This window comes from Anneissia japonica, unplaced genomic scaffold (assembly GCF_011630105.1).
Source record: "Anneissia japonica isolate Jap-2015-1 unplaced genomic scaffold, ASM1163010v1 scaffold287755_len519135_cov135, whole genome shotgun sequence".
NCBI lineage: Eukaryota > Metazoa > Echinodermata > Crinoidea > Comatulida > Comatulidae > Anneissia > Anneissia japonica.
The window spans coordinates 533,445-544,881 of NW_022704004.1; the positions used below are offsets into that span (position 1 = coordinate 533,445).

The 11,437-nt window shown below is 34.0% G+C and overlaps 1 protein-coding gene across 1 annotated transcript in view; it reads right to left on the reverse strand.

Annotated features, from left to right (window-relative positions):
* LOC117104570 (acid-sensing ion channel 1-like) overlaps window positions 1-7,060 on the reverse strand; it is a 13,856-nt gene extending 6,796 nt beyond the window's left edge. Inside the window, exons 1-3 of the mRNA XM_033245423.1 lie at window positions 6,674-7,060; window positions 1,848-2,367; window positions 795-903 (exon numbers count right to left, since the gene is read on the reverse strand). Of these exons, the coding sequence (XP_033101314.1) occupies window positions 795-903; window positions 1,848-2,367; window positions 6,674-6,867 (823 nt within the window). The 5' untranslated portion in view covers window positions 6,868-7,060. The remainder of the gene's footprint in view (window positions 1-794; window positions 904-1,847; window positions 2,368-6,673) is intronic.
* Between the last annotated feature and the right edge of the window lie 4,377 nt (window positions 7,061-11,437).

The window sequence follows — 11,437 nt, forward strand, 5'->3', positions numbered from 1 at the left end:
ATATATATATATATATAATATTAACGTTAATTTAATGGTAAATGAAGAGTAGAGGGAATTAATGACACAAACATCAGCAATAGGACAAATTATTCGCCAAAAATAATGTCATCGCGATTTCGCCGAGTGAGTATGTATTTATGAACATTGCCCAAAAAGCTACGCTAATGCATTGAGCGAAGTCGAAAGTGGTGTATATTAAATCGCCTAAAATGAAATAAAGTTAGCATAGAAGACATTTTTTACACGTATACATTTTGAATGATTCAGGGATTCATGATTTGATTTAAATTTCCATTCAGAATAAAAATATTAAGAGTTTTGGGAGGCATTCTTGTTGCGGGCATATGACAATCGCTCGCGGGACTCGCCACATCCAGCGCTGACTAAGGTGATCGCTGTTCATTTAGGGGTACACATTCAGACGCTGAACATATAAATAACGTCAGCTCCTCCAGGCCCTGTCGCTGCGGAATGATCTTTACAGCGGCTAGGTAGTCACGGACTACGCCCATACGCAATTCAGGACCGGGTTATTTCATTCATTTCATTTTATTTATTTCGTCCATACTTTGCAGGCACTTATTTTTAGGAAGGCGAACTAGATAAAACATTGATAAAATGTCTCTCATAATCTAAAAGTGCTCTTGTTGGAAACGCAATAACATGTCAATGAGGTTGTTGGTTAACTTTGGCATCTATATTGTCACGGACCACGCCCATACACATTCAGCACAATGACGCTGCGAGGTTATGGGTTAATCTCCCACCCTTTACCTTTATCAATTATTTACAATATTTTACCTGAACGTTCCTTAGTGCTACGTCTGCATGAAAACCTGGCGCTATTGAGAATCCAAATGCCTGCACTAGAGGTCGCTCGTTGGAGGGATGTACCATCATCTAAAGGGAAGTGACAACTTTAACAAGTCTGATTTAGATTATACACAAAATATATAATAACATTCCATACAGACCATACAATTTAAGTATAATTATAATACACCAAGATAATAAGTTATAAATATTGAGATCAAATAAAAAAAATACTAGTTTTTCGTCCCATTGAGCATCAATTTTCTCTGCATCATCATTTTCTTATTTCCTTTATTTTATGAATTGTATAAAAACACACATCAGTAAAATTCTTCTATCAAGCGTTCGTTGTTGGGAATACATGTATAGTATAATTCATGTCTAGTGCTTCTTTTATTTGCTTTCGTTGTGTCTACTTAAAAAAAAAATCACTTGGTAAAAGTGATAAAGTAGAAGCTGTTTCAATCGACTATTTTGGATTTGCCATCGTGGAGTAAAAAAGAATAAGTGCCCTCATTCTCCCTCTTTTCAAAAGATTAGAACGAGAAACTACTTTATTTTTAACTTGGCCTAAAATTGTAAATAAAAATTTAGTTATTGTACATTTTACAATTTAATGAATTTCCACTTAATATTTTCTTTTTGTTTCAAACTTTACCATGGAAAAAACATACTTAGTAAAAAAAAGGCTTTAATTTCGACAAAAGTGTTATACATGTATATAATTAAAATATGAATGAATACAATAAAAAAAAGAGTGACAATAAAAGTGGGCGACTCCGCGAAAGACAAAAAATAAAAAATAAAATAAAAACATAGGCCTATTGAAAATAATGTACTATACATTTCAACAATAAAAAAGTCCATTGCACAATCTGATCGAATAAGGTATGAATCAATTCTTGTATTGGTCCGTTACATATAATTGATCTATAGAACAATTTACTCAAAAATATTCAAAATAAAAATAGTATTATATAAAAATATGGGTGGGCCTATACAAAGGCAGACAGTTGTAATGAGCAGTATACCTTAATTCCTGCGATTCCGTATCTATCACCGGTATTTTCTGTCTCGTTAATATTAATTAATAAAATCAATCCACTGGAAACACCAGCATTTGATACATTTAGAGTGATGTCATTTGCAATACCATTAAAAGTGTAGCATACTCCAAAATCATATATCTGAGTTGTAAAATTTTCAGGACCACATGGTGAAATAGTTTTCCATAAACATAACAGAAGCATGTCTTCAATAGGGTGACTAGATCGGTAGAATATCTCCGTCATGTTCCAGTCGTTTATCTGGGAATAATTCGACGAAATATCGTTGTGATAGCCATGGAGTAAGGCCTTCTCGTCGGGCGTCATCCGTGACTTTCGAAATTGATTGTAGTTACAAAACGTAACGGCCGGAAAACCAACCTCTGAATTGCGATCAATCGAAATCTTAGTAGCAACTGGAAGCGATTGGTAGTATACTACGCTTTTTCTCAATAAGTACCCCAGTGTGCATAACGCTGAAGTGACTAAAATACTCCAAAAACACCTAAATTGCAAGAATAAAGATTATGTCAGTTCTCGAAACAACAACATATTTACATTTTATTTACTTTTTTGCTTCCTTTTTATTATATTTCCAGTTTCATCATTGTAAGTTCAAGTTCATGTTTAATCAAACTCAAATTTTTCAGCAATAAGCTGAATTGCAATAATTTGTACATAAAAAATAACATAATAATATTATATAAATATAAAGTGTACACGAATGATATATATATATATATATATATATATATATGTACATAAAGATTTAATGAGAATAAAATATTTAAATTTAATTAAAATTTAAATATTATAATTTACAGAAAAGAAATAGAATGCTCATAATAAACATCTTCATGATTTTTCCATTTTCTTCATTTTAAAATAAATTTAAAATTGTTAAATTTTCATAGGTAATAAATATTTTTTTCATTGTCATTATTACAAATCACAACATAAAAATTATGTACACATTTATTTAAAATTAATTAAACATTGGGACTAAATACGTACATAGTAATTAACCTAATATGTGTATATATAAATATATACTGTATATGAATAAACAATTACATAAAATTCGAATGATAATAATATTTACAAATTGAACTACAATGATAAAAATGACAATTTAATTATTATAATAAAAAACATTATTACAAATTACATCATAATTATACACACATTCAATTTACATTAATTAAATATTGAGACTAAATACAATAAAATATAAATGAATGAAAAACACAATTTTATTTTCATGTAAATAGGATAATAGATAAAATTTAACAATTGAATTGGATTAAAATTGTTGCCACATTTCAATCAGAATTAAATACACAAAAGTAGTTGTTGAATCAGAGGGGAGTTAGGTGCAGGATGGCTCCTTTTGAAGTTGGCAGTGGCTCCTCGAATGTAACAGTGGGATGATAAAAAGCTTGTTTTGTGTTGTAATCTGTTGCATTACCCTTACCCGTAATGATTTTTTAATAAAATCAATTTACTAAAATGAAAATAATCAATTTATTGTTTTATGTGTTTTTCAACAATAAATGAAAATTTGGATTATCGTTATGAGTTTTACATTTTTCCTTACCTAATATTGATGATATAGATGTTGATCAGTGTATATAATCCTACTTAGTCATTGTCAAAATACTGTAAATCATAATACGTCAACAATCTTATTATCACTGATCTTATCATACTTGCTGTATTGTTATTTTATTGCGAGGTGTCGTTTTGTCCTTAATTTTAACGATTTTATTCTTAACTTTCCTGTCTAGTGAACGTTTGTGAAGTTTTGGTGTTTTTGTGGAACTTTTTGCTGTTCTATTTTCGCCTGTTTTTATCAAGTTTCTGTGTACGATTTGCTACAAATCGATGGATTTTCCCTGCATTCCAATTATCGTAAGACTAGAAAAGGAAGAGGTGTTGCTGCTTATGCTCAAAATTGTCTAAATTCGAACATAGTGGGACGTGTTGAAGTACCAAATGAGGTCGAATGCGTGTGGGTGATGCTTCGCCCCGTAAGGCTTCCCCGTACAGTTTCTTTGATCGTTGTTTGCGCGGTGTGTACATACCGACAAGAGCGCCTTTATCTCTTCGTGAAATGTATGTTGACCACATAATTTCTGGGATTGACAATATTAAACTCCACCATCCAGATGCTGGTTTGGTGATTATTGGCGACTTCAAGTGAACGAATACCAACCTTCTTGAAAGAGCCCACGGACTCAAGGAAGTTGTTAATGGCCATACTCGCAATGACGCTACCCTCGATTTGATTTTTACAAACATCACTAAATTTTTTACAATACGCCTGATATCCATACACCGATTGCCAAAAGTGATCACAATTGCATTGTCTGGGCCCCATCAGTAATAGCGAAATCTAAAAACCTAATCCATAAGAAGTATATTCGTCCTCTACCGGAGCACGCTATAAAGCAATTCGGTCATTGGATTACTCTTCACGATTGGACAGAGGTAACTCTCTGTTCAGATACAAACTCAAAGACTGTTGCCTTTTACAATACTTTAACTAATGCCATTGAAAAATTCTTTCGGGTCAACGTGGCTGCATTACACATCAAGGATAAACCATGGAATACTAGTGCTCCTAAAGAGGCAATTTTATTGCGTCAACATTTCTTCGCTACTGAAGGAAAATCAGCCAATTGGCGACATTATAGAAACAAAGTCAACAAACTTGTTCAATCTGGCAAGAAGCATTTTTACAAGAATCGTGTTAGTCTTTTTAAATCATCTGACCCGGCCAAATGGCATAAGGGAATACAGCTTATTGCAAACCAACTCCGTCAACCACCACTTATCGATGTTCCTGGGATACCTGCATCAAATGTGCAAGCCACTTCCGAAGCTATTAGTTCAAAATTTGCTGATCATGTTCAATCTTAACCCCTTATCGACTTACGTAAACTGTCATGCTACTTACCTGCTAATCGCCCTCCTGAAGTTACATTATGGGATGTATATCTTAAGCTTTCACGAGTATGTGCCAGTAAATCTGTTGGTCCCTATAAGGTACCCAACAAACTTATTAAAACTTTTGCTTGCGAACTCGCTATACTTTTTATTGATATCTTGAATTCGTCGTTTAAGGAAGGCATTGTACCTTCACCATGGAAGGACGCAATAGTTGTCCCTCTTCCGAAGGAAACACCAGCTACAATTGACAAACTCAGACCAATATCTCTGACCTCCAAGTTCGCCAAGATTGCTGAGGAATTTATTTACGAATGGCTCCTTAATGATATCCATTCAAATCTTGATCCTTTTCAATTTGGATGTCTCAAAGGGACATCAGCTACTCATTATTCAATCGAAAAGTTAGATTTATTATATACAGTAAGTCACGTGATTCAGGCTCTTCCATAGGAACACCTGTACTTACCGACTTTTCTAAAGCCTTCGATCATATCGACCATACTGTTGCTGTAAACAATCTGTTATCCTTAGGAACTAGGACTGAAATCATACCTTGGATAATTGATTTTCTGTCGTCTAGAAGACAGAGGGTACGTTATCATTCCAAGTTGTCTGATTGGCAAACTGTTCAATGTGGTGTGCCACAAGGCACAAATTTGGCCCTATTATTTTTCTTGCTACCATTAACAGTGCATGTAATAATAGTAATGGTTTGAATTACTTTATGTATGTTGATGACATCAGCTTGCTCGAGGTGCATAATAAGAATGAACCATCACTTATGCAAACCCATGTAAATGACCTTGTTGAGTGTAGTGATACTAGCAACTTTAATTTAAACCCTACCAAATGCAAGACACTGTAGATTTGCTTTTTAAAATCCCCTCCTAACCCACCTGTAACTTCACTTGATCATATCTCCTTAGATATTGTTAATGATCAGGCGAAAATTCTTGGAGGTCCAGAATAATCTTAAGTGGGAGACCCACATCCTGGAGATTGTTTTAAAAGGGAGCCGCAGGATTCATATGCTCCGTCGACTCAAAAAGTCTGGAGTTCCTAAGGATGATTTGGTCAAGGTTTATACGACATATGTCCGTTCATGTGTTGAATATTGTGTCCCAGTTTGGCACTCATCCCTTACTATTAAACAATCTAATGCAATAGAATCTATTAAAAAATGAGCCGTGAAACTCATTCTTGGTGTACCTTACCATAGCAGTTATACATGGGCACTCTCTCAGTGTAATCTCTCTAAACTCTCTGTGAGAAGAGATGCTATATGTCATACTTTTGCTCTTAACTGCTTTCGCTCTAAACGTTTCAATAAATGGTTCGCCCATAATCAATCTACACATCATATGCCACTTAGAAATCACCGCAAGTTTGAAAACCCTCTGTGCTTCACTAAAAGGTACAAGAGTAGTGCTATCCCCTTCCTCACCAACCTCATCAACCAGTGACTCACTCTTCTTCTGACCTTTTTTATGTAATATGTAAAACTGATTTTTAACGATTTTAATGCCCTTTTATATTGTGAAATGTGACGGAATTGTTTTTTTTTTTTTAATTGTATTTTTTGATGTTCTTATTTTGTGGATTTGTTACTGAATTGGTTTTTTTTTTAATCGTATTTTTGATTTCTTGACCGATTTTTATATTTTGATTTTATTAGACTTTTTACTTGAACTGTTTTTATTGTATTTTTGATGTTTCCTTCTGTTTTTTTTTAATTGTGTACCTTTGCTGTAAATTTGTACTCCAATTCAGCCCTTTGGGCTGCTATTGTACTTTTTGTTGTTTTTGAAATAAAGAATTGAATTGAATTAATAATGTGAAAACAGCTTAGTCATACTTACCTTCTAGCAATGCGAATTGACTTGTTACCGACAAAACGTATCCCATGCAGTGATGTTTCACCAGTAAACGTGCACAAGTCATCAACAAAGGATTTCAATGTGTTTTCTTTCCCTATGACGGAATTACCTGTTGAAATTATTTTCCGACTAACATTGAAGGTTGGATCCACTTCTGAGGTTCTTTGGGCGCTCATGTTGTAAATAAAGATTCAGAAAAATAGATGAAACTGTCCAAACACAAGCTGGTTACTAAATTTGCAAAAAACAATTTACTTCAAATAATGTTTGTAGTGGCTCTTTGTCAAATCACCGAGAAATCTAATATCACCACATGGTAGCTGGCTATTAGAGTTGATTACATCGTCAACGTCGTCAACGAAGTCTGATAATCATGAAGCTCACAATTGTTTACACGGCTCTACCCTTTTCAAATGAATTCTTATTTATCGATTTGTCTTAGTAGTGATATAGCATTCGTTCAACCGTACGACACCACATTATTTCTAAATTAATACTTTATTTTAGGATTTTATATTAGGCATTGAAATTAGCATCCTTGATAGTAATTGTAGCTATAATTTCTTCCTAGCAACCGTAAATCAATACAACATTCAATGAAACCCCAAATATAGATTTTTTTTCATAACACTAACTTGTGTCGTCTAATTTTTTATACTTCTTTTAAACCATTGTATGTGCGCTAACGTGCTTCTATTTCATTATTTGCAGGTTCTCATATTCTAAGTTACTAAATGGAGATTAATGTGGCACAGAATTTAAAGATATATAAAGGCTGTTTTAGAGCCATTATTGTTTTGCGCAAATTATGAATTATTTTTATCGTTTAATTATTTCTATAACAAATATTTAACAAATGGAAATCGTGGAAATACAGCCTATATTGAAATTATAAATTGAATGATGAATATAATAACGAAAATAGCATGTTTACCAGTAAATACTATTATAAATGCATAATTTGCGTAATACATAAATAATACATATTTACTGTTAGTTAACAAGTTTCGGTTCCCTATAAATATTTTGTACTTGGTGTTAAGTTTGCTGATCCGTGCCTGGAATATTTGATTGTCATTGAGAGTTGCTTTGGTGAGAGTGCTCTTGTTTACAATGGTTTAATTAATTTCATATATAGAAGGTTATATAAATAATGGATAAAATATAATATGATCGTTCCTTCAATCTGATTGTTTTAATAGCACTTTTAATAGCACAAGATAAAAGCTATGCCTCTTCCTATGTACTTATTTCATGTGACATGAAATGTAAGGAAGTTTTTAATACCTTGAACATTACAGTTATGCTGTTGCTGTCGAAAGAAGAACTGGATTGGTAGTGTCTGTGTAACACTGTAATGTTGTATTATAAATGACATATCTCAAGTAAAGCTCACTTTCGTCATCTTCTAGTCTTTTGCTATTGTTTCTATTTTCAGTTATTTGAGCAGAATGAATTGACTGTGGGCTCATTTACTCGTTAGGACACGACTAGAGGTATGCTCATCAATTTGTGACTCTCATCAAAAAGAATATAAATCAAAATCAGAGGGTGTTCAACGGCACTTAGTCAGATTTGTTTTTAATAACAATAGGAAGAAATCCAGCGTCACATAAATGATTTCCCGGTGATGTGGGAGTCTCTGGAATACCGCAGGGCAACCCAACGTCTTATTCCTGTAAATGTCTGTACCCAAGATCATTGTCATTGAAACTGACTCTACCAGGTCAATTATAACAGAATTGGGGGGGGGGGGGTAAAACAAGACAACGAGCCGCAGTTACATACAGGAAACCGGCCACATATGGACCAGTCATCCCAGACCAGCATCAGCGACCAAAAAGATAGAAAATGACTTGTAAACATATTCTTATTCTTCACATTATAAGCTCTAAAATGATGAGTCGTAGAATAGAATCGACTTAATATTAAATAAATAACAGTAAAAGTCCTTCTCTGTACTAAAGTACGGTACGCAATACTTATACTAATTACTAGTCAGTTTAACGATTAGCGGCAATACGCTGTATTTGGGATGACAAGCCTCATATAATAAAGACTGTTACATATTCTCTCTTTTCCCAATAACGTTTGCTGAATGAAATGAACTACCACCAGATATCCGCTAAGCACCGTCAGTAGTAAATGTAAATTAAAGCTTCAATCACAAGACATGGAAAAAAAATCAGTAAAAGGGCCTACATCATGTAAAACTCAGTCACAACGCTCCTGTATCCACACAGAACAGTTGATATAGTAACGCGCCACAATCAGAACCAGAAAGAACGTGAAAGCTATTGTATTTATCATTTATTTTGCCATTTCCATTCATGGTACACACAGATTAGTCTACTTTGTTCTAGACTATTCCGAATTTGCATAAGAATATGAAGCTGGAATTCCGATTTTTGAGTGTAAAGCTCTATTCTAATAGCAAATGTTGGTTTGATTGAATTGATTATGTTGTCCAAATCTGTTTGCCCAACAGGTCATCATCGTAGTGTTGTTAGGATATACACAATATTTTTCTTGCCAATTCCATAAAACTGTTTTATTCAGACTTATTTCAAAGCTACACTCTTTATGTGATTATAAATATATAAGACGAACAAAATCTACATATCCACGCTGTTTTATTAACGAAAGAATATCTCATCTGTGTACAAGTCTGCTTGCTAACAAACTTTGCTTAAGTTAACATCGTGAAATTAGTATCTGTGATAATTAACAACCAATTTTTTAAACCTCTTATAATTTCAAGTGATGATAAGATTTGTTTTATTTCCAATATGACGTAATAAAAATAATGAAATATTTTTTCTTTATAATAAAAGTAAGTATAAAATATTATGTTTTTGTTTGTTTTACCTGATAGCTCTCCTTTCTATGTAGTAATTCCTAACAGAATGAAAACATCTGTAAACATCTTTTTGACTGTTGTTTGAAATCCAACATACTGTCTTAAAACATCATTATGAGACATTGGTAAAATCTTGGGAATTTAAGCAAGAAGGCACATTAAAACTTCTTAGCCTAAGCAATCCGTATTACAAGTTTTGCTATAATTTGCCAATTGGTGTACTTGGGAGTTTAAAAAACTCCACCTGTATTTTTAGAGGTGATTTATAAAAAAAAAACACACACACCACACACACCCACACCCCCACACACACACACACACCCACACACACCCACACACTAGGGTCCCGTGGAAGCATCGGCTCGGCCTAGCCTAGCCTAGCCTAGCCTAGCCTAGCTTAGTCCAGCCTACCCTAAGCCAAGCATGACCTACACTAGCTGGGCCCAACCAGACTCAAACAGAAAATAAGACAAAAAATAATGATGCGGAAACGTTGAGTTAGACAGTAGAACACAATAAAATTTATTTAGAAAACGAATATTTCGTCTTGTCCTCAAGACTTCATCAGCATAACTGATTACAAAAGTTGGCAAATACCAGATCCAATGTAAAACAATAAACAGTCGGCAATAAATAAAGGAGTGTGATTAAATGAGATAAACAATATTGGAGACATGGGGATAATGATATATAATGGGAGCGAGATAATGAGTAAAAACAAAGTACTTTGATATCGGAAGTGGAAGCGATAGCCCATGATACAGATAAATACAATGACAATAAAATTTATAAGATAATATATAAGCCTAATGCACATACATATATATGTACAGTACCGGTATATGATATAATGTAATATAGTATAATAATAATAATAATAATAATAATAATAATAATAATAATAATAATAATAATAATAAACCATTAACAAAATAAGCAAAAACGAAGTAAACTAGGTAAGTCTAGATATTAATGCAGAAGTCAAAATTAAATATAGCATAATACAAGTGATATGGAATATAACAAGGTGTACATAAAGTAATGAAACGGGAATACGGTGGTATGAAAGAAAGTCAAGTGTGTGTGAATGTGTAATTGCTCAGAATGCCCATGTCACGATTAAGGCCTAAAATGTGAGTATTGAATTTGATAATGAGTTTGAGCTCTGAGCGTCTTCTATGGTCAAGAGTTGGAAAATTGTTAGCCAGCAGAACACATCGGATGTTGTCAATGGAGTGGCCAGGGGAGTTAAAGTTTTCAGCGACAGGGAACCCCTTGCTCTTGCTACGGACGGGCTGTTTGTGGTTATTAAACCGGAGTCTAAATTTAGTTCCAGTTTCGCCTATATAAGAGCCATGATCACAGATATTGCACATGAGGAGATATATAACGTTCGAAGAGTCACAGGTGAGGGGAGGGGGATTGATAGAAGAAGAGGTGTGTGGGAGCCTAACAACGCTGTCGGTGAAGAGGTGCTTGCATACTTTACAGCGTGGTTTGTTGCATTTAATATTACCATAGAAAGTTGGGTTAGGGAGTAAATTGGACGACGTGAGGATAGACTTGAGGTTGGGGGGTTGGCGGTTAGCGAGTAAGGGAGGGTTGGGATAGAGATTTTTTATATTAGGGTCCTGTCGAAGGGGTACGAAAATCTTTCTTGATAGTGTTGGCCAACTTGGTGGTATGAGAATTGAAGTTAAAAACTAATGGTATACGGTCAGAATCAGATTTGGGTTTAGGGTTTAAACGTTCATAGCGGGGGCGTGTGGCTGGGATTTAATAATTTTAAAGGGGTAGTTACTGTTAAGAAAGTGTTTAGTAAGGGAGCATATGTGGGCTTCGTAGTCAGCTGGGTCAGAGCAAATGCGCTTAATACGGAGACACTG